Source organism: Protopterus annectens, chromosome 6.part0 (assembly GCF_019279795.1).
Source record: "Protopterus annectens isolate FY-2018-M chromosome 6.part0, PAN1.0, whole genome shotgun sequence".
NCBI classification, from domain to species: Eukaryota; Metazoa; Chordata; order Ceratodontiformes; family Protopteridae; genus Protopterus; species Protopterus annectens.
In genome coordinates, this window is record NC_056737.1 from 1,593,082,248 (window position 1) to 1,593,107,260 (window position 25,013).

The window sequence follows — 25,013 nt, forward strand, 5'->3', positions numbered from 1 at the left end:
GAACAGGTCATCACTGCTCTCTCAAAGGCTAAAAATACAGCCTCCATGGGACCTGATAACATCCCAGGCTGCATCCTAAGTGAACTCAGACAGGAATTGCAGCACCATTAGGCACCCTATTCAACCAAAGCCTGAGTACTGGCTTCGTCTCAGCTGAGTGGAGGACAGCCACTGGTGGAGCATCCACTGATCTGGGAAATTATAGACCCATCTGCCTAACTAGTCTGATCTGCGAGGCCATGGAACAGATTATCATGGACCTTTAACAAGGACATTGGCAACCTCCAAACACTTGATCCCACACAGTTTAGCTTCATCAAGGGGAGGTCATGTCTGCTAAATTTGGTCGAATTCTTTGAGACAATCACCAAAGCCATGGACGAGGGGAAGACAGTGCACACTGCGTACCTTGACCTGGCCAAAGCCTTTGACACTGTTCCCCACTCGGGCGTAATAGATAAACTCTGTCAACTAGGCATCAATCCATATGTTACCAGATGGGCAGCAAACTGGCTCACTGATAGAACACTCATAGTCAAAATAGGGGAAGCCACCTCAAGCAGTAGATCCATAACAAGTGGCATACCCCAGGGTTCAGTCTTGGGGCCTCTTTTATTTGGGATATACATTTCTGAGGTGCAGGCCAAAACCAGTGGGCTATGGCTGACCAAGTTTCCAGATGACTGCAAGCTGGGTGCTGTCATCATTTCCCCTAGTGATGTGGACATCCTCCAAGAGAGTCTCACTCAGACAAATGACTGGTGCCAGAAACATGGCCTCAAGCTGAATACCAAAAAATGCATCATCACCCCCTTTAGGGAGAGTGACGTCCCCACAAATTATCACATTAATAACAACGTCCTAAGCACGTAATCAGTCGTGAGGAATTTGGGCACCCAGGTTGATAGCAACCTGACTTTTGACTACCATGTTGCTTCCATTGTACGGAAAGCCTCCTACATGGCCCACCTCATAAGTAAGGGTATCTTATCCAGGGACAAGGAGATCATCACATCCCTGTATTCTTCCCTTATAAGGCCTATTATTGAGTACACCACCCCTATTGGTATGTATCTCGCAAAGCACATGCAGAAGCTGGAGAGACCACTGAGGTTACTCACCAGGAGGATCCAGGGCCTCAAACATCTACTGTACACAAATAGGATAAAAGCCCTATCCCTCTACTCAGTTTCATACAGACTCCTCAGAGGTGACCTCTGTCTGGCATACAAGGCCATCATGGACCCCACCTTGATGAGCCCGCTGCATATCTGCAAGTCAAACTCCACTCGAGTAACCCACACGTGCAGCCTCAACCTGGTCTGTGGCATCAACAAGACTTGTTGGCGGGACAGATTTGTGTCCCAGAGACTCCCCCATCTATGGAATAGACTCCATCTCCACATCAAGCAGAGTATCTCTTTACCCCTTTTTAAGCGCAACCTGGATAACTGGATAGGAAACAGAAAATATACCCCTGGGATTCCTCCCGTTTCCCTGCTGGACAAGGGCATTGGGTGTTGATTTGTTTAAACATGGGCTAAACTCTTGACCAGGCTTATAAGGGCCTCAGGACAAATAGCCTAGTAACCTCCTTTGATCCAATAACCTCCTATGATCCTATACTGTCACTCTTTATAGACTGTATTCTATCCATGTCAATTCATTTCTGTGATTTCCTAATGAGGGTGACTGCTCATCCCTACATTTTATGTAAGGTATGAGCCTCAGGCACCACCCCAAAGACTTCTGATTAGAGTGGGTGGGGGTAGTGGAGGCAGTTACTGGGTTTTGTAGTTGACACCAACTGCAACGTCAATAAGTGTTCATTTTTTAAAAAAAACAAAACTTCATTGAAAACCAGAATGCATTGTTTTAGTTATTTTTTTATTGTGGACTGTGCTGAGTAAGTCTGTAGACAAGAGATAGGATTTCAATCACCACTCATATTCTTCATTGTTCTTTGTTGTGAATTATTTTAACTTGTGCGGTGCTGGTGCTGCAGTAGCGTTGTCGCCTCACAGTTAGACGTTGCCTGTTCGATTCTCAGTTAGAGCGTCTTCTGTGTGGCAACATGCATAAACGGGCATTCCTTCATCGAAAGTTTGCGTTAGGCCCGGCAAACCAGCACATAAAACTCTACTGCCAATCATTAGCGGACCAGAGTTCCGCTGTGGCGACCCCTAACCGGGAAAAGCCAAAAGACACAAACAAATTATTTTTTAACTTGTCTGGATTGGGACTGGGAGCCTGCCACTACCTGGGAGGAAACAAGTGCTCACTAGGTAAGAAGACAAAAGGAGAAAAAAGCCCCTTGTAAACTTACAAAGTTGCAAGAATAATTTTGCATTAGTATGGATTTTCTGAAGGATATGAAGTCTGATACTCAAATGTCTGCCATTATTTAGTTACTTGAAGTTGGAGTGGGGGTCAGGGACAAAGTTTATAATATTGTTTTTATAAACTTAGAAAGTTACTAGAATAATATGTTTTGCATTAGTATGATTTTTTTGAAGGATATGACGTTTGAAACTGAAGTGTATGTCATTCAGTTACTTGAAGTTGGTGGGGTCAGAACCAAAGTTTAAAATTTTGCCCTTAGAAACACAAATTTGCTAGAGTAATATGTTTGGTATTAGCCTGCATTTTTGGAAGGGTATGACATCAGAAACTCTAATATATGTCATTATTTTGTGAGTTAGTGTTCAAGGCGTCTTCAGGTTTCTTTTTTGTTACTCTTCAGGTAGGTGTGTGGGGATTGTCAGATGATGGCCTTACGCCAAAATGTCATAGCTATAGCTCTGCTGACCAGTCAAGCACAGTTATTTTACCATGAAGAATAGTATATGAATTCTCTCTCTGGGTTCTTGCTAGCAATTTCACATCTTCCATTCCATATATTCTTATTTGTTTCTTCAGCAATCTACCTTTTTTGTTATATTTTCCCTTTTAGAGTCCCCCTGACACATCTTCACTAGTGTATATCCTATTCCAGTCTCCACCCATGAATAATATTCCCTGCTGGAAGCTGATAACCTCTCCCATAATTCTCTCAAGCTCCTCAATAGTAGTTTTAGGTAGAATGTGAATATCCAATATATACAGCCAGTGTAATCCTTATTCCTTGCCAGTAACCCCTTATTACTACAAATCTACCCTTCTTGTCTTTCTTGTTCTCATCTGTCACTGTTGGAGCCTCTCTTGCAGTCCTCTTTTCCTATATCATTGATACTCTGCTGAATAACCATTCTGAAATGCTTTCTTTGCCGGTGTCTCCTGTAACATTGACATTCACATTCCTTGATATGACTGATAAGGCAGTCATTTTGATAAGGTGCTATTACTTTTACATACTCTACATGACCGTTTTGATTGAATGTATGTTTTTAACTTGCAGCTTACATGTTTGCATTCATTTTTTTCAGGCTAATCATTTGAGCAGTTGCATTTTCTCATCCCTCATCTCTGTTTAGACTTGTGTCACATGTTCCCTAGCTTGTTATTTCAGTAAAAACATTTTTTTTAAAAAACCTATGCATGTTTTCATTTTTAACCTCCCAACCCCTTTTATCTTACAGCAAACATACAGGTATATACATTTTCCAAAAAAGAAAGTTAACCCTCCATATGGGCAGATTACCCGTATAAACAACAACATCTACACAGACTTCCATCTTTCTAAAGTTAGATTTAATCTGGCTGAAAACACACCATCCTTTTGTATCCCATCTCAACTTCCCTCACAGATGTGAAAAGCAAATTGTATATTCTCAAAAAACTGATTTTAGCCTTATGCAAAAGTGCTCTGGCTATCATTACGTGAACAGATTTTTGCATTATTATGATGCATCTGCTTGAATTCTCTTCAGTGTAACAGGTCATGGTTCAGTTATTTCCTGAATCCACTGACTGTCATTGTCTGTTTCTGCAGACATTGATCTGCCATTGCAGAGATCTGCTGGTAGAAGATGGTAAAAAATGGTTAATGTTCTCATCTCAAAAACAGGAGAACTATAATTTTACATGATTTTAGTGTATATCTCCACCTGTATACATAGCTCCAAGGGAACCACTATAATTTAATATAGGCATATGAATAGTTCACTTCAACCTCTTTTCCTTAGTAGCCCAAGATCCTAACAATATGCTACTTATATCTAGCCTTTAACTTGTGAGAGTGTAAAGCTCAGACACATTATTTTTTTTTTTTGGGGGGGGGGGCATTCCTACCGTAACATCACTGGTGTTAACAGTTTTCACTGCTAAGATTTCCCGATCTCATATTTAGCGTACCTATGCATATTGCACAAAACTACTTTACACTGTAACATTCAGTTTACTTCAAGAAATTTAAAATACATGTTACTAAGGGAAAAAAAAAAACTTTTTAGTCAGTTACATCTTCATTTTTCTCCATTATGCTTCTAAACATTGACAGTGGAGAATTGTGCCGCAGTCCTGCCCCAGTTTAAAATGGTGCATAAACATTCAGACCTTTCTTTATGCCATTCTCTTACACATCTTGCTGAATATAGTTCTCATGACTAAACTACATCTGACGGAGATGTCACCTTGCAGTTCATTAGTTTATTTCCTCCTCTCATATTCTTGCTGGCCCTATTCTTCGCCTTCTCAATTGCCCGTGACTAGTTTCTGGTTCAAGCACTAGGTATTCCTGTTTTTTTTTTTTTCCCCTCATCAATTCCTCTGCTTTTTTTCTGCTGCTCATCCATATTCCTTTAGAATACTGCAAACGGTTTTACTGACATGTTCTGTCTATAAGCCTTGCTATTGTTAGAGAAGTGAAAAGCAGAATCCCCTTCAACTTCCTGGCCCACTTTTTACTGCTAAACTTTATTTCCTCCTATTCTGCATCCAAGAAAGTCATTGATTCTTCAGAAAAAAGTTTCTGGAGACAGCTGGATATAGCAGCTTGAATTTCTCACCTTCCCCTTGACATCCTGTGATTACAGGGATAAACTTGCTCCTCTTCTGTCCGGTATACAAAGAATAACAATTTTCCAGAAATTATGTGGTGTCCCCAGTTGATAATATTTTACTTTTCTGCCACAGTTTTGTCTGGAGCAGCTCCTTTTGCTGATACATCAGGGTTTTTACTACTGTAGGTCTTGGCTTCTTTCTCAATGCCAAATTTGGAAAACAGACGTGATGTGCCCTTTCTGTTAACAAATCGTACTGTGGAATATCAATCCATTTGCTTATCTGTACTTTTGTAATATTGATGCAATCTGTTTCTTCTTGTTTCTTTGGTAAAGCAGAAAATCTCAAGTTTTCTCTGTGTGATCTGTATTCTAGCTCTACTGCTTTTTAAACAGTTCTTCTCCGTGAGAAGCCTCATATTCAGCCAGTGTTTACTTCATTTCAAATTCTGATTTCTGAAGTTTTATCAGCTCTTCTGAACAGCTACTTAAAGTTTCCTACATTCTTTACAGTGCTTTGCCATTTTATTGTATATATTTCTCTAGTCTGTCAATCTGTTTGATTCCTCTAAATTGTTCTAAACCATTTCCTGTACTGAGAATGAAACCGGATCTGCTTTCTGCTGAATAGCTTCAAGGGTCTTCCCCAACAGAGTTTTGTCTTTCCTTTTCTAGTTTATTTTCTTTTAATTTCTTCATATTTCTTTGTTGACATCCAGGCAGTGTAGCGACTAACCACTAACCGAATTTTACCCAGATAATTGGGTTTTACTGGCTGTTTTCCAACGTTTCTGTTTTCACACTGGGGAAGATCTAATCAACCTGCTGATCAGTGTGCAGGCATCTTGGAAGACTGCATACATTTCTTTTTTTTCAAACTTTTATTTTATTGTATTTTCAACATTTAATATGCAAAAACATACAACAAGACATATCTTCATGAACAGATTAACCTTCAACTATCAATTAACAAGATATTGCCTTTTAACTACAAGTCTTGGGATGACAAAGTTCTAGTACCTAAAGAAAATGGTTCATTTATGCAATTAAATTAAATGTTTGGCGTAATACAGGCATACATTTAGAGTAAGTGGTACATAGCAGGATTCATTTACACATGCTATATACAACTATTTACGGTGCTTACGTATTATCGCAATCAGATTTCCAAGCTGCAATAATTTGTTGTGTTTTGACGAAAATATTTATGTTAACCTTAAAAGGGGTGTCTGAACTAGTAGTTATTGGAATGTCACATTGTGTATGATGCATATTACTGTAACTCAGTAAAAAGGTAATAGAACTAGTCTTGTATCAACTTGTGCTTTCTGAATAATAAGCACTGTGAAACTGTAATGTCTGTCATTACTGGCTGATGGCATTTCTCAGTAGGTTGTCAGAAAACATTTTTGTGAGGCATAGAGCAAAAATTCGAGACAAAAATCGGGTCTTCCTGTAAAATATGGATGAGCGACAGCTATGCCACTGTCGATCTTTCAGTCACAGCACTGATTGGTAACAAGGCGAGTGTCTAGCACAGCCTGAAAGTGGTAGTTTTCATGTTCTGTTTGTCAGCCAACTGCCTTTCACTTCCTATTACTGCTATTAATATGTAATGACTCTGCATTGTGAAAACACTTTAAGGTACATGTGAAAAAATGTTAGCAATGTAATGGCTGCACACTGATTTGCATTATGGCATGGAGGTAGACAGCGGCAAGGAAACACTGCCTTGTGGAGCTACTACTGTTATAACGTATTTTTTAGTTAATTCCAATATAACGAGTAGCAATTTAATGTTAACTTACCTCCCCCTCCCCAAAGGGGTAATAGTTAAAGGGATGGCACACCCCTACACCCCCAATAAGCGATGTAATTACTGTTCACATCACATCAAGTGTCACCATTCTGCTCAACCTGTAAGAGCAAGAAATCTGGCAACACCAAAATAATGGGGAGGGCACAAAGGGCAACTGTGGGGAACTCATCATAAATTGCCCTCTATAAATGGTACTTACTTATTATTGCTATCACTTTTCAAACAGGAGAAACAGCTGTACGGTTTGGGAAAGTGAGAGATAAGAGTTGTTTCTTCTGTCAGAAATCTGGGTGCAATAATACATAAGTACTCCATTTACCTAAAGTGCTACAATTATTGAAGTTAGTGAGTGATCATGTCATTACAATGACAGTCAAAAATGAAATCATCAGAGACTACTATTTGTTAGAATCTCATGAGGAACAGACTTCAAGAATCAGCAGAGGGATAGGTTGATAGATGTGTTCTTGTTATAGCTTATTTCAAAATGTGTTCCAGGATAAGATTCCAGAAGCTGAGACATTTCTTGTGCTTATTTTTATTACCTATAAATAGTTTGTGAGATATGATATATTTAGAGGCCATATTAATAAAGCCATTCCACTCTCGTTTTGACCATTCACGTCAGTTTTGGGTGATGTACAGTTTCACTAATGCAAATAAAGCAATCAGTATATTCAAGTCCGACTTGGGCATATCAATAGGACTCGCATGTAATCAAACTCCCAAGATAGGGTAGATTTCCCATGGACCATTTTCTGAAGTTTGACCCTTAATGAGTTCCATAGTTTGTGTGCATATTTGCAGTACCAGAGAATATGTACAAGGTCCACTGGTTGTGATGGACAAAAAGGGCAGAGGGGAGAGGTGCTTGGGAAGAACTTGTTTAGTTGTTCTGGAGTATAATAGGCATTATTGTTAATCATTAACTGGGTGTATTCAAGCTTCTTGAAGAGGGAGAATTCATTTGTGTTATAGAAAGCAAGAGTGAGTTGCACATCAGTTCATTTAGAATTTTTATTCTTCTAGTATTGAGCATATGTAAGTGAAGATTGGTATTTAGTAGTCAAAATTAATTTGTATGAAGCCGGTAGGCATCTTGTTTTTGAGTTTTAAAAATTTCATTAGGGAGTATGCAAGGTTTACTTCTTCCTCAACTCCTTCTGGGATGCCTCTAGTAGAAGGCACCAGTTCTTTAATTTGTCTCAATATTATGATATATTTGTTGCTTAGGTTTAGATTAGTTTTAATATTGCTTAATGAAGTGTCCTTAAGTCTATAAAAGTCCCAGACAGTATAGTTCTTGATTTGGGGAAATTGGTTCAAGTTTAACATTTTATTGCCTAACTTCAGGTTTGGGTTTAGATAGACAGATTGTAGAAGGACAAGCGTATTTTCAATATGTAAAGTGGAGAATAGATTTTGAAATGTTTTGATTTTATGTTTGTTTAGAATATGAATTTTGGTGTCCTTTAGTATGAAACTGTCCATAAAAGGTAAGGATACAGGGTTTATGTTATGTGTTTTGACATGGGTGTGCCATAGTTTAATCCATTGTGGAGTGTGGGTTAAGTTTATAGGGCTATGATCGGCATTTAGAAGGATTCGATTGGCACATATTATATCATAATACAACTTAAAATCCAGTAAACCCAGAATTCCTTTATTTTTGAGGAGTATTAGTCTTAGTAGAGCAATTCCTGGGGTTTTCGGAAACCAGATAAATTTAGTTAAGGTTTTATTAATTTTTTTAAAAAAGGCCATAGGAATAATAGAATTGGTTGCATTTAACTGGTATAAGACTTTGGGTTGAATGTTCATTTTTATTACTGCTACTCTGGACAAGACAGGAAGTCTCATGTTTTTCCATCCATGCAGATCATGTTCGATATTTGTCCAACTTTTTAGAAAGTTATTTTGAAAAGATTTTTTCTGATTGTGAACAAACTTTATACATAAGTACTTAAAATCACATCTTAAATGAATTGTAGTGTCTGAAGACTGCATACATTTCCCTTTCTGATGAATAGAAGCTTGTGGTTAACTTCCCCATGCTCTTCCCCTCCATTCCCTGTTTGGGAGGAAATGGCACTCCATGCAGGGGCTGATTCTAGATAGAGTCCCCAAATTTGGCTGTCTATATAGATATTCCTGTCAGTAGTCTTGCAGAGCCTGGGAAGGTCATGCCTTTCCTTGTTGGAGGATAGAAAAGCCACTGCTTTCTCTACATGCTGTGTGACTCTTCAGGGAATTGATTTAACCCCCCTAGACTCTTTCAGGATGGGGAGTGTGAATCTTGCTTGCTGTTGGTAGGTTAAGGATCTCCTTGGGGCCTGATCAGGGAATTTGGCTGCTATTTGCATCTTGACTTGTGCTCCAGTTTCCAGGGTCCCAGCAGCCTCTGTATAATTTCAAGTAGGAATAATGAGCTGTTAAAATATTCCTACTTATGTTAAAGGGGGAAGTGCTTCATCACTGAAACAATTGGTACTTTACAAACCATATTAACGTTTTCATTTACATACATTCGACATTATATATGTGTTTTCTTTCTTTACAACTCTCATTTAGTCCAACATTACATACATTCTCAGTTCCTAAATTCCCTCACTCCTCCTGAACATTATTTTACATGTATCGTTCACACAAATTCCATTTATTTTTGTGTAAGTTGCACCTTCCCCTTTATAAAGATCCCATTTCCAATTCTTTTGTCTTGTTTGCAATATTCGATACTTCAAATGCAGTTTGTTTAGATTTTGATTTCCATTTCTAATCAATGCTTTTTTGGCAGGCAATAAAATGAAACTTAATAGAACCTTACTATGTCTAAGCAATGCAGATCCTGTGTCCCTCAGATCAATAGAAGCTTTTCCTTAGTTACAGCTCTTTGTTCCCCCAATATTTCTGACAAAATATTCTGTTGGGAATTTTTAAAATCTGTCAGATCATTACACTCATAAAAAACATGTTCCCATTTACCTCTTTCTTCCATGTCATGCCTCCAACATTTGCTACCTACTTGAGAAAAATTTCTTCAAAGTCTCCTTAGGGTATAGAAATAGCCAAGCAAATACTCTCTAGCAAAAATCCTAAATTTTCTGGACTTTGAATACTTGGTCATACATATGTCCTCCCATTATTCTGTCGTAAATTGCATTTCCAGTCTCTCTTCCCAATTTTTTCTAGACTCTTCTGATTTGTTCTTATAGTTATCAATTAATATTCTTCTTCCTCTTTTGTCTTTTCCTGGTTAGGGGTCGCCACAGCGGATTACCTGTCCGCTCATGATTGGCAGTGGAGTTTTACAGTGTCGAGTTGCCAGCCTGGCACCCAACCTTCCACAGAAGGCACACACATGCACACACTCACACCTAGGGCCAATTTAGAGTGTCCAATCCACTTATGTGTTTGGGATGTGGGAGGAAACCGGAGCACCCGGAGGAAACCCATGTGACCACAGGGAGGACATGCAAACTCCACACAAAAGGCACCCTAGCCGAGAATCGAACCAGAGAACCTCATGCTTTGAGACAGCAATGCTAACCACTGCACCACCGTGGCCACCCATAGTTATCAATTAATATATACCCTACTAATTATCTCCTTCTTGTAGCAGCTTCTGTTCTAGATTCCACTAAAAACTCTACCAGAGTAGGTCTTCACTTAGGACCCCCCCGTATCCCTTTTTCTTTGCCTATTCATTGATATCATTCCCTGGCAGGGAAGGTTGTCTGTAACCTGCAGCCCAAACTTATTATTGGCCTCATCCACCTTTGTTACCTTTCCCTCTCTAGTTATTTGCTTCCCATTCATTGGTTCCCTTGCCAGTATTCTCATGTATATTCCAGCCCCCTCTTGTCCAGTTTTTACCCCTACCTGCAGTCATCCCTATTGGAAAAACTTCCTTTTTCTTTTCTTTGTTGGTTTAGTTTTTAGAAAACTTTGCTCATCTTTATGTATATAATATTTTGTGTGGTGGCTGTTATTCCGCTCAAGGATCTGCATCTCAGATCTCTCTCTCTCTCTCTCTCTCTCCTTATTTCTTGAACTCTCTTGTGTCATTGTCATCCTTTTCCATTTTGAATTATAGCCTTCTGCTTATGTTAAGCACATGAGCCTTAACTGAGTAGCTCTAAAATATCCCTTCTAATCAGGTAATTCTAAAGCACCTTCTTCTTTTGAGAGGATCAGCTTGTCCTAATTAACTCTTGCCCCTTTTCCTTTCCTTATAATTCCTTCAACTCTTATTAATTATTGTCCACAACTTCTCCTCTGGTTGATAAAAATATACCTGACCTGTATGCAAAACTAAAGGGACTAAAAGATTTTAATTGATTGTATCCATAAACAAAAGCTTCCATTTTCTCACTTTTTATATTATCTTTTTCAGTCAGTTCCAACATTCCTTAGATGCCATAACAGAAGTCATTTTAATCCATACTCCTCAGTACTTCATCTTATTATGTCGCCATAAATATGGGCATTGTCTAACATTTCATGTGTGACTTACATAATTTATGGCTATAGCCTTTGTTCTGTCTTCATTGATTTTTTATCTTGAAAGTCCTTGAAACTGTCTCAGAATGTGTTCTGCAATTCTAAGATGTCCTTTTCTGGATTTATCAACTACAAAATATGTATCATTTGCTAATAAAGCCAACTTTTCATGATTACAGTGCCAGTTACATACTTGAATTTCCACACTCCATATTTTTCTTTGCCATTGGCTGTGAATATAAAGCAAATAACAAAGGGGAAAAAGGACAACCCTGTCTGGTTCCTCTGTTTAGAAACAACTTATTAGAGAGGAACCCTCCTGTTTTAATTCTTGCCTCGGATCCTTTATGCATCTTCTAACTAATCTTACTGTTTTGGAGAATGTAAATGCGTCCACTGTTGTACACATAAAGTCCCAGCTTACTCTGCTAAATGCTTTCTCTGCATCAAGACCCACCGATAAAAATGTATTTACTTACATTCTGCTTCCCACTGGATCATCATTGTTCTAGTATTGTTGTCAAATGTTTTGACTCCTCTCCACAAAACCACATTGATCCATAGCTGTCATTTTCAGCAATACCTTTTAGCTAGTATACAGATAAACACTTTAATCATGGTTTAAAACTGAAATGGGTTTATATAAAGCTGGACCTTGCAGGTCTTTATCCTGGTTGGTTAATACAGCCAGACTGGTACCTTATTTTATTAAGCTGATTGGCTGCTGGCTTATATGGGAGCCCTGTGCCTCTGTTGTTAAGCACTTTTCACATTCAGGTATTTTCAGAGCAAGGTTTGCCCTTGATCTTGGCTTGGAATTAGGATGGAATTTGGTACTGACTGGTTGGTGGCCTAACTTGTTGAAGGCTCCAGCCTTCATGAACACCCTCATTTCTTTGGGATATTGAACTTATACTCTGTCTAGAGGATTGACAATGTTGTGTGGAGTTGAACTGATCAACCTGGAGTACACCCTCATTTCTTTGAGATATTGAACTTATGCTCTGTCTAGAGGATTGACAATGTTGTGTGGAGTTGAACTGATCACCCTGGAGTTTTTCCACATCCTGTTGCTGTGATGTAACTCAAGGTCATTATGATCTATGCTGCTTCACCCCAGGATGGCAGTGGAAAGCTGCCTAGGACAAAATATGGATTCTCCTAAATTGTAGTCTTCAGTCACCTGCATTTATCTTGGCTTACAGTAACTTAAATCTGGTATACATGACTCTTGTTTTGACTGCAGAGGTACTTTAGTGCTAGCTATTAGATGTTCATCGTGTTACACTGCTGCAGTCATTACACTTGGGTTATCCTGCCGTCAGGCGGTCCCTCAGTCGGCCAGAGTTCCAAAGTCTTGGTCCGGCGTCGGTTGCTGTCGCTTCTTCCCTGACGTCAGTGTGCCACGGGTATATAAGATGCATCTGATGCCATTTTCTTCAGTCTTTCTTGCCGCACGGTGCCCAAAGAAAAAGCAGTTCGCAAGTGCCAGTCGGCCGACTCCTGAGATTTTCATTCCGAATCCAGAACCAAAGTCTTCTACAAAGCTAAGTACCCCGTTGGGGAAACTTTTTCTTGCCTCAGACTGATGTCAGTAAAAGTTATTAATTGTATTTCTTGTGGGAAGCAAATACCTCATAAGGATTCCCATTCTTATTGTATTCCATGCCTAGACCCAGACCACGATGTCACAGGTTGTCGGTTTTGTGCTAGGTTTAACAAGCGCACTATTAAACGTTGGTTTGATTTTGCCCGACATTATTTTGGCAGAAAATTCAATTACACCATGCCGTCAGAACAACCGATGACTGGGATATACAAAAAGCGCAAAGACAAGGACAGGCATCTGAAGCCCAAAACTGACAACGAAGCCTCTTCTAGGCCAGTCACAGGTTCTCCGGTTTTCAGCAACGCGCCTTTGCAGCCCCTGACGACCGCTTCTTTGGAACCACAGGCCGCCTCTGACTCCCACGTGGAGATGGCTGGGCCTTTGGATACACCAGATTTATGGCCTACCGAGACTAACCCTTCAGAGGGATCTGGAGCAGCTGAACAACCCTCAGCTTCAGAGGGTGTTTTCAGACCTACTCAGCTAACCATTAAATCTTCTGCTAAGTCTAAAACTCCTTTAAAAACAAAGAAACAGCTTCAACATTTTCCGGGACAGGCCTCCATGCCTAAGAAACAGATGCTCAAAATGGCCAAAGACTTAATTACTCTGATCAGGGGGTCCCACCCTCCTCCTGATAAAAGGCCTAGGCAGGATGCAGACTATGACTCATCCAACCAGGTGTCCATCTCTTCAGATTCATCCTCAGACCAAGGATACTCTTTACCCCCTTATGAGGATTCTGATGCTGAGGAATCAATTCCTTCAGCCTCTCCACCAGAGGACTACTCCTTCGGGGAAACCTTACATACCATGAGGGAGCATTTCCATTGGGAGGGCCAGGATTATTCAGAATCCAAGAAAAGGCTCAGACATTTTCTTTTATTACCTCAACACAGACCCCTTGCTATTCTGCTAGTGTTAGATATTGTGGATGATGTGTATTCTGAATACAGTTTAAATCCTGATTCTTTACCTCCTGCTCCAGTTAAGCCAGACAGATACTACAGAGTCCCTGACTCTCACAAATATCTTTATAAAAGCCCTGTTGCTGACGCTGAAACTATTTCCCAGGGTCCCAAAGGGGTAATGGCCTCTACAGCAAAAAATCCAGTTCCCTCTGACAGAGATTGCAGAGCATTAGAGAGATGGGGGAAGAAAGTATATACATCTGCAACTATAACAATGAGGGCCTTAAATTTCCAGTTTCACATGCTTAAATATCAGCAATTTTTGATGTCTCAGTTGAAACAAAAAATGCTTCCAAATTCAGATCTTCCTGACTATAAGGAAATGCAGGATTTCTTGCATGCAGCTGAACAAGTGGGAAAACATGCTTTGCAATGTGATTTTGATTCATTAGAGGCCCCCTGTAGAGCAGCAGTTACAGGGTCTGTCATTCAAATACATGCTTGGTTAAAAGAGCAGACTTTACCAGATCATGTTAAAGCAAAATTATTGGATGCACCTTTGCAGCAGGATGTTTTATTTGGAGTTAAGGCAGAAGAGGTATTAAAGAAAATGGAGGATAAGGCAAAATTTATGCAAATGGTGAAGGATTTCTTACAGGTTCAGCCTCCTCAATTTAGCAGAAATTGGTCCTTTCCACTTACAGACAGACCTCAAAGGGGCAGATACAGACGTCCAAGAGGCAGAGGTCAACCACAAGGTTCTTACAGGCCTCGACAATGGGGTGCTTCAACCCAGAAAGAAGGGGAAGACAGGCCTCAACCTTATATAAAACAGCCCCAATGACTTCCCACTACAGCTGCCAAGCACTTCTCTCTTGGCAGCCTCCTTGGGGGGAAAACTAGCACTTTTCTGTCACAAATGGCATATGATCACCAAAGACAAATGGGTTCTCAATATTGTATCTCAAGGTTACGGGTTCCACTTTCACACTCTGCCAAGGTTAAAAGGAATGCCAAATCTGCCACCAAATCAATGGGCAGAGGCTCAAAGACAAATTATGGCACTCATGGATATGAGAGCTATTCAAAAGGTACCAACACAGGAGCAAGGACAAGGATTTTACTCGAGACTCTTTCTGGTTCCCAGAAAGGACAAAGCCTGGAGGCCCATTCTGGATCTTTCTTCTCTAAACACTTACCTGGATGTCCCAAAATTCAAAATGTTGACACTATAGCAGCTTCTTCTCATGCTGGGCAAGAAAACTTGGCTCATAACTTTGGACCTCAAAGAGGCATACCTGCATGTCCCTAGCAGACAAAATTGCAGAAGATACCTCAGATTCTTAGCTGGTTCAATGCATTACCAATTCTCTGCACTGCCCTTTGACTTATCTACTGCACCCGGGGTCTTTACAAAATGCCTGGCACCAGTAATTGCATTTTGTAGACAAAAAGGAATTCAAATTTACCCATATTTGGATGACTGCCTTATTCAAGCAGAGAGCAAAGACATTCTTCTAAAGCATCTGGCATTTGTAAAAAGATTGCTAATTTGCCTAGGGTACACAGTAAATGAAAAGAAGTCAAAACTAGTGCCCTCACAAGAGATAATATTCCTGGGTGCCAGCTTAAATACAATGGCCCAGATGGCTTATCTCATGCCAGACAAGCAAGGACAACTGACTCAATATTTCCAGTTGATGGCAACAAAAACCCAACTCCCTGCAAGAAAAATTTTGCAGGCCTTGGGGTACATGGCATCTTGCATACTACTAATTCCATATGCCAGACTGCATATGAGGAAACTACAATGGTACCTAAAGAGTGTCTGATCTCAACACTGTCACAGTTTGGAAACAGTAATACCACTTATTCCTTGCCTTCAACAGGAGTTTCGATGGTGGGCTGAAGCCTGTCACCTCAACAATGGACAGCCTTTCACTCAACCCACAGCCAGGCAAATACTGACAACAGATGCTTCTGATTATGCCTGTGGAGCACACATGGCAGGAAAATGTATTCAGGGCAAGTGGCCCGCAGAACAAAGGCATCTTCACATCAATCAAAAAGAGATGCTAGCTGTACAAAATGCCCTTATAGCTTTCAAGGACCTTCTGCATGCAGGACAACAACTACTAAAGACATACAACACCACAGTTATGTGGTACATAAACAAGCAAGGGGGCACTCATTCATATCCCCTCTGCAGACAAGCCATGACCTTGTGGAGCACAGCTCTAACCTATCAAGTTCATCTGCAAGCACAATTCCTGCCAGGAGAGAAAAACACTCTGGCAGATGACTTAAGCAGAAACATCATGCATCCGCATGAGTGGAAATTACATCCACAAATATTCAGAATGATAACACAAAAATGGTGGAGCCCAGACATAGATCTGTTTGCATCCCCAATGAATTGCCAGCTACAGAAATTTTGCACAATGACTTACCACCCAGAAGCATGGAAAGTGGATGCCCTCTCATTCAGCTGGAAAAACCTACAAGTATATGCTTTCCCACCACTACCTCTCCTTTCAAATGTTCTCCTAAAAGCCAGACAAGAAAAGCCAAAGATGATCCTGATTTGCCCAAACTGGACACGCCAGCACTGGTACCCAATCTTAACGAACTTAGCACAAGGTCCACCATGGATTTTGCCTCAAATCCCACATCTTCTGATTCAGCAAAACAATCAGATACTTCACAGCCAGCTCAAGACTTTAAACCTGGCTGCATGGCAGATTCCTTAGTCAAGCAAGCAATGCTTCTCTCCAAAGCTGTTGTGGATGCCATTCTGGAGGCCAGAAGACCTAGCACCAGGAAAGCCTATTTGGATAAATGGAAGAGATTCTGTGCCTGGAACCAGGCTCACAGCCTTGACCCTCTTGTCCCAAATATTCCTCAGATATTACAATACTTAACTGACATGCTGGACAAAGGCTTCTCCTTTTCATCCATTAAGATCCACGCCTCTGCCATCTCATTACAACACAGACCCACCAATTTTTTCTAATCCTTTGCTAACACAGTACCTCAGAGGGGCTAAAAACATAAGACCACCCCGTAGAGCACCAACTCCAACTTTAAACCTCAACTTTGTCTTGGAAAAATTAACTTTACCTCCATTTGAGCCAGCTAACTCAGCAGACTTAAAATATGTCTCTTGGAAATATGCTCTCCTCCTGGCAATAACCTCAGCATGAAGAGTTTCAGAATTACAGGCACTAATGGCAGTGGAACCTTTCATCATTTTCCACCAAGACAGGGTGTCTTTAAGAACAAACCCTACTTTTATGCCAAAGGTGGTATCAAGTGTGACTCTAAACCAAACTATTCACTTGCCAACTTTTTATCCAAATCCACAGAATAAAGGGGAGAGACTTCTGCATTCCTTGGACATACACAGGCAGTTACACTTCTACTTGGACAAAATGAAAGCTTTCAGGAAAACTGAGCAATTGTTTGTAGCATATGCTGCAGGAGCACAGGGAAAAAACATTTCAAAACAGACCATTTCAAAATGGATAGGGCACTATATACGTTTCTGCTATACACACCATGGGAAAGCTGTACCTAACAGCATTAGGTCTCATTCCACCAGGGCCACAGCCACTTCAAATGCCTACCTCAGAGGAGTACCTACCAAGGACATTTTGGAAGCAGCAACTTGGAGTTCTGTACATACCTTCACCAAGCATTAACATCTGCCTCTTTACTCTAAATCCAGAGCTGGTTTTGCCACTGCAGTGCTGCAGGGCCTTATAGCCACCCCTAATGCCTTATAGAACCAGCCACCCAATCTCAGCTTTGGGATTCTACCCAAGTGTAATGACTGCAGCAGTGTAACACGATGAACATAGTACAGTTTTGCACCTACCATAAATGTAGATGCTCGAGTGTATACACTGCTGCAGTCCAGGTTATCCTCCCTCCTTCCCCTCTTACTTGCTGGTACTTACCTAGGCCTTCTACCCTTTGGTACCTATGGGGAGTATTTGCTGGTAACTGAAAGTTTTTGATTGCTTTTCTTATTTATGTTTTATTAGCAATTTACATTGCCTACCTTTTTGGGGGCACCTGACATCTGGGGCAAGAAAAACTGAAAAAAGTGGCGTCAGCTGCATCTTATATACCCATGGCGCACTGACGTCAGGGAAGAAGTGACAGCAACCAACGCCGGACCAAGACTTTGGAACTCTGGCCGACTTTCCCTTCCTGAAAAATTGTCAGGCCTTTGGGATTGATGCTTCTCTCAGTACTTTGCTTTCTTTACAGTCCCGTCCTGATTCTGTGCTCCTCTCATCTAGATGGTTTTATTTTCTATAAATTCACCTGACTGTATGACTCATGAGGCCAGGGTCATCAGTGGTGGTAGGCACATTCTTATGCTATCATCTGATCTACAAAGGGAACCCACCATAATATGCAGAGATACCAACCCTCTGACTTTCTGCTGTGAAGTGGTTCCTTCAACAGGTCTTTGCTGTTGAGTATGATCTAAGTTGAGCAAGTAGATTTTTCTGTACTGGTTGTTAGAAAATGAGAGGTGTCAAATCTTCATTGATATTGCTGATTTGCTGGAGGCTGCTAGCTAGTGACAAAGGTGTAAAAGGGTGCTGGATTATTTTAAATCACTCATCTGGCTGGGCAGATGTTGTTACAGATGCACCTCAAGGCTCTGTATTAGGACTGATTTTGTTTAATGCTGTTTTCCCATTATTACCATACAGTAATATCTGTTGCATATCAAAATTTGCAGATGTTATTAAAATATGATTCCCACATAAGTAGCAGAAGGGATAGAAATACCTATTATTTATGCTACTAGTTTGTTTTGTTGGTTCACAAATCATGATTTAAATATTAATAATGATAAAAGTGAAATTTTTTTCTTTGACAGCTAGGCTTCTACAGTAGGAGGTATGAGCTGTGTTGAACTGCTACTACTTTGTAATACAAGGATCTCAGTGTCAGACAGTATAAAAATTCAAGTGAATGCCCAATTTATGAAAAACAAGGCAGTGATATAACATCTGGCTTGATACTAAAAAATATTCCACTTGGAGTCATACTTTCTTAGCAAGGCTTTTCATTGTATACATAAAACCTGTATTGCAGTGTAATTCTTTATTTTGTATTTATTCAGAGTGGATATACTACTGTTGGAGAATGTGCAGAGGACATTTACAAAAAAGAAATATGTTTTATTATACAACGGCCCCACATTAATATTCCAAAATGTGCATGCTGATCGGTCAGCGTGCACGTTGTAAATCAGAGTTATAGTAATGGAAAAAGGTCCGGTCGCCCGGACTTTTTCCATTAGTATAGCTCTTTTTTTTACAGCTGTCTAGCTATGTTAAACGAGTTTAACATAGCGAGACAGCTTTAAAAAAGTAACGGAGATTCTCCGTTGCTTTTTTTTAAAGCTGTCTCGCTATGATAAACTCATTTAACATAGCGAGACACTTTGTAAAAAGCAATGGAGATCTTGCTTTCTCCGTTGCTTTTGCCCACAGCTCTGATGTACTGCGTAAGCATGCGCATGCACAGTACATCAGAACTGCCGCAAAATACCAGACAGCTACGGAAGGGAAGCAAGGAGGCATTATACAATGCCATTATTTAAGAAAAGTAATTATTCTTTTTCTTAAATAATGTCATTGTATAATAACAGTAACCCACTTCTGGGTGTGGGTAATGCTGGATTTACCCATGGTTGTCTTTGTTTGGCCACTCGGGCTTTGCCCTTGTGACCAAACCACACCAACCGTGGGTAAATCCAGTATTACCCACACCCAGGCATGGGTTATTGCTATATTAATCACTTCCACATAACTCATGGTGTAAATTGCTAGAACTTTACTCAGTAAGCTGTAGGTACTTGTGGGATAAATTATGTTTAGCATGGGAAGCATTTTATGAGGGGAAATTAAGGATTTTATGGAATGCTGAAATTTTGCTTACTAATCACAATTCCAGAAAAAGTGGGTTTATATATTTAGTTGACAGCTGTAGAGCTACTGTTAAAATGAAATTCATCACTCAGTCCATGCTTATGCTGTATAATAAATTACCTTCAGGAATAAGGAAAAGTGATACATTACATATTTTTAAGAATTTATTGGTTATTTGGATGGGTAAACTGTTCTGCTCAATCCAGAGTCTACATTCTAAACAGACTAAGTGGCCAAAGTGCAGTTTCATAAACTATATGAGTGCATGGAATGCAGATGGAGAACAGTTATATAACTAATTTAAGATGTCTTAACATGCACCATCACAGGAGTATGTCTAACCCCTGAGTGTGGGATTTTCCAGAAAAAAGATTGCATGAACTCTTGGTCGGTAGAGTAAAACCAACCATAACTTCTGTAAAGGAGGGTTTGTGCCATAATTCAACTGATAGGGTATACATGCATTTAGTGTTATAAAAAGTTTTTAGCCAAGCAGATTAAGAATAGCAGTAGGTATTGTCAGCTCTTTAATTAGTGGCATTTGTCAGCCTTCAGCATGTGGCTTGCACCAGGTAGTCACTCCTCTGCTTAAAAAAGAAAGAAAGTTGTTAATTTTGAAATTGATGAGTAGAAAAAAACATTTGTTTTAGTGCTCCAGGTGCCCTTTTCTCAGTTTTTCTAACTTGAAGATCATTTGCTGTGGTGAGTTCCAGACAGTACTGCACTTTATTATGTTTTGTTATTTTTCCTGTACTCCTTCATTCAGATTTATTGTTTTTTCTTGCAGTATAGTGGTTGTTGATATACTTTTTCCTGTTATGTTTTTAACAGTTTATTATAAATCACTTAATTATGTGTATATTTTGTATTGCATTTATTATTCTTGTTGAGGTCTGCATTTCTCTTTCTAAACTAGATCTGGAAATCAACTTCAATAAGCAGTTCTTGGTGAACATTTTTAAATGTCTTGTGTTTTATGAATAGAAAATAAATTAGGTTCTGCAAAATAATTTTTTGCAATTGTCCATTTATTCTTAAATTGTTAACAGGGGCAGATTTATTAAAGATGTCTAGAGAAGACTTTGTCCAGGTTTGTGGTCCAGCTGATGGCATCCGACTCTTCAACGCAGTTAAAGGAAGGTTAGTAACTGACTCTCACCACTCTTTTTCTTAGTGTGGATGGGTGCTTTGAATAAATAAGGAGGCAATTTCCTAGAAATGAAACATTTTAATACTGAATTGTTAGCTATTTCAACACATGCTTAACTTACAGATACTTTATTCCACAGTATGATATTGTATACTGTGAGGCCCACCACTGCTACCATTATGTGATGGCCACCACTGACACTAGTATGTGACATCCCCATGCTGGGCCAGTAATCAAGGAGCCTGAATCCTCACCACTGACACTGGAGTGGGGTGTGCAGTTGGAATACAAATGGATACACCCAGTATTTCCAGATGTAGACCTCTCTGCATCCAGCTCAATTTCCCTTAAGAGCACACAGGGAACACACTCAACTTGGGGTCTGGATGTCTCTATATTCATCTCCCTCCAGGTCCCCAATAAGACTCCCCACTAGTACAGCTGTAGGGATAGGTTCTCAGCTGAGTGTCCAAGCCAAGTCCTCCAGTACCCTCTCTGTGAACCCAGTGCCTTGTGTCCCTGCCCAAGTAGCTGACACACACACACACACACACACACACACACACACACACACACACACACACACACACACACACACACACACACACACACACACTTTGAGATTTGATTTGCAGACACACACACACACACACACACACACACACACACACACACACACACACACACACACACACACACACACACACACACACATACACACCTGGGAAAGGCTGGCAGAGGTTTGCTAGCTCTGTCCCCTTCTGCCCAGATTATGAGGTAGTTATCACCGCCACCAGACACTCCACAATCAGCTGCTCTAAGGCCCTTAACAAAGGGTGTCCAATTATAATGTGTAATATTAATACTAATGCAAAGGGTAGTAGTTGACCAAGATGGCTAGGCCTTCTGAATTCGCCCACACAGTGTCACCAAATAAATATAAGTACTCTTAAAGGTTAGATACTTTCTACAAGGACTAGCCACAATAAATGTTTTAAATATGTGTAATAATAAATAATAAAAGAACATGAAAATATTGAATATATATTTACAGTAAATCACAGAGTTCAAATCACAGAAAATATTGAAATTAACATTGATGGACAGACTCATACAAATAAAGAAAACATTCTCTAAACTAAGCTTCACTATATTCTTGACTGAATCTTAAAGAATTACTGTTCCTAGTTAAGTTACTTACTATTGCATGGCAAGATGATGTGGGTGAGGGTCTTTCTAGTCAGTTTCAATCATTATAATCAATACTCTGAGATTTCTGTTTGTAATATCTAAAATATAATTTTCAAGAGGGCTGGCAGAATGACCTCATCTGGTCACCTGACTCCAGGTTCTCACAGTATTCCCCTTTAAAGCTGAGAAAGGAATTTAGTATAGACAGCTACAATACACATCTAAATGTTTATGGCAGTGCCTGGGGCTTCCCCTCTTTTTACTGAGCTAATGAACAAAAGCTTTTTCCCAGACCTAGCATCTCCAGTCCTATTCAGCACCGTGGAGTGCTATTTTAATTGTTTAACAGCTCATTTACATTTCCCTTATTTTTCTTAAAGCAAGCTAGCTGGTTAACCAGTATCCTATATTAAAAGACATACATTTAATTCAGTTACAATAATACATGTACAGTTATTTTCACTTCAGTAGGGTGCACTTTTGATACATTTCAATATAAGCAAACCTCGCAAACCCATTTTCAGCACAAACATCTGTACAAATCAATTTGATATACAAATGACATACAGTTCTAATACATTTGCAACACAAGCATCTTGTATAAATCAGTTTGATATTCAAAGGACATATCATTCTTTACAAAACTCCAGCTGGCTGTGTTGGCACTTGCCCATATCATCACATTTGTGTTGACCCAAAAAATAGATTTTTTTATCTTGAAAAGACTGTTACTATTACTCATTACTCATTTAAACACATTTGGTAACTTTGGAGATATCAGAACTTCGGGAATAGTATAATAGGTGTGGGTACTGTTGTTTGAAAGTTATGTCTAGAAAGTGTATATAAACATCAGTACAAATATGCATGTTAGTACATTTGCAGTTGAGTGAGTGCTATACTACATAGTACATGATGAATGCCTTCCCAAGTAAATGGACTTAATGAATGGTATGGAAACATATACATGTTTGCAGATTTTTTAAATCCCCCCTCATTTTCTCACTTGTTGTTAAGGGTCCTATCCCATACTGGCTTATTCATTCCCTCCATCCCTCAGTGCCTTTGTTGAGTGTGGTGATAGCATACATTGTAGCCATTTTCATGTGGGAATTAAAAGTTATTTTGTATGATTCTAACTCATCCTTTGGCTTAAAGGTGTAATGCAGTGGTCACTGCTGTAGAGGCAGTGCAAATATATGCTTCTGCATTCTATGTATTAAGCTGGATTTCATGCATGGTCCTTAACTGTCTCATGGTCGTAGACTTCCTAACACAGGTTCTGCAATCCAAGGTCTTCCCCCAGTTGGACTTTTTGCAGTAGGTCTCTACGAAGCTGGTAGCAACTTTTAACTTCCATGCCTGACTTTGATGCTCTTCCACCACTCAGGCTGGTAATGCAACCCATCAGCTGGGGAATATTCAGGGTCAGAACCACTGATCCAATATACTTCCAGGTTGTCTTGAATGCTGCAGTTATCTGTGTCACAGAATTCCTTATTACACAGGACCAGCATGCATCCTCAGCATGTTTTTATGAATATTGTGAAAGGTCAGGCTATGCGTGCTTCTAGACTGTATGTAAGTGATGAAGGTTTAAAGAAAGAGATGGTGGTTTTGAAAGACCATTTTTTATACCATGGGTATAAATTGAAGGACTTGGAAAGGGGCTTAACATTGAGCACTCAGCTGAGACCCTCACATGCTAGACCCTATTTTTTGAAGGCTATGGATTCGATAGCTGTTACAGGGATTAAATCTGGGGGGAGGATAGATGTTTTCTTGTCCCTACAATACAGCAGTGATGTTTGTACTATCACTGAAATTGTTAGGAAGTCTATACTTTGCACAGATGACAGGATTAAGGATATGGTTGGAGAACATCCATCCTTTATGTTTAAGAGTAAAACAAACTTGAAGAGGATGCTATGCTATCCTGACAGACTTAAGAAATCCAAAACAGTTGGTGAAATTACAGGCACTTTTCCCTGTGGTCGATGTCACTTTTGCAGTTATATAGATAGTGGTAGTAGTTTCAGTAATTCTGATACTGGCGTTACATTCCATTTTAATGTTAGAGCTAATTGTAACATGAAAGATGTTGTATAGCTGGCATATTGCATAATGTGCTCATGTTTCTACATTGGTAAGAGTAATCGTAGGCTTAGGGAGCATATTAGGGAACATTTATATTCCATCAGGATCCAATATTTGTGCAATGCACTTGCTAAACATATGTCTGAGAGAGTCTTCTCTCATGAATATAGATTTTGTGCAATAGATAGAGTGTATTTTATTTCTAGACTAGGTGATTTAAATTTTAGAACTGAGATTGTGGAACTTGAATGGATACTTAGGATGAGATCTAATAAGGGTTCGGGTCTGAACAATCATGTTTCCCTGAAACCTGTTCTAAAGTCATGGCCTCTTAGGAAGAAATAAATGTTTTCTTTAGGCAGCATGATAAATTTTATATGTTGTTATGTGTGTGTATTTATATGTTTTACAAATGCGTTTTTACAATATATGTTTTATTGACATGATTTAATGTTTAATTGTTTGAGATGAGTGTGTTTATTTGCTGTGATTTGATTGAATGGGATATTCTTTATATTGTTTGCTTCTACCTTTGCTGTGGTCTGATGAAGTGAATTTTAAATGTCGGGAAAGCGCTTACCATATTAAATATTATTTTATTGGCTGTTGTGGGCTTCCGGTGTACATATTTGTTTTACTTTGCAAATTGTGTGTGTCTGCTTAAGAGGAGAGATAGAGATTAATCTGGTCAGCAGTGTTGAAACTATAATCTAAAAGTGTGTACCTTATTTAAAACTGCATGATGGGAACATAGTTTCCATAATTGCAGATATGATGGGGTGGAGTGATTTAAGAAGTGGTTGTTCACCTTGACTAGAGCGATGGTGGGTCAGAGTAGT

At 39.5% G+C, this 25,013-nt stretch overlaps 1 protein-coding gene across 1 annotated transcript in view; it reads left to right on the top strand.

The window, feature by feature from the left end:
* TFCP2L1 (transcription factor CP2 like 1) overlaps nucleotides 1-25,013 on the top strand; it is a 1,111,497-nt gene that overhangs the window by 687,318 nt on the left and 399,166 nt on the right. The window contains exon 11 of the mRNA XM_044075043.1: nucleotides 20,786-20,876. Within this exon, the coding sequence (XP_043930978.1) occupies nucleotides 20,786-20,876 (91 nt within the window). The remainder of the gene's footprint in view (nucleotides 1-20,785; nucleotides 20,877-25,013) is intronic.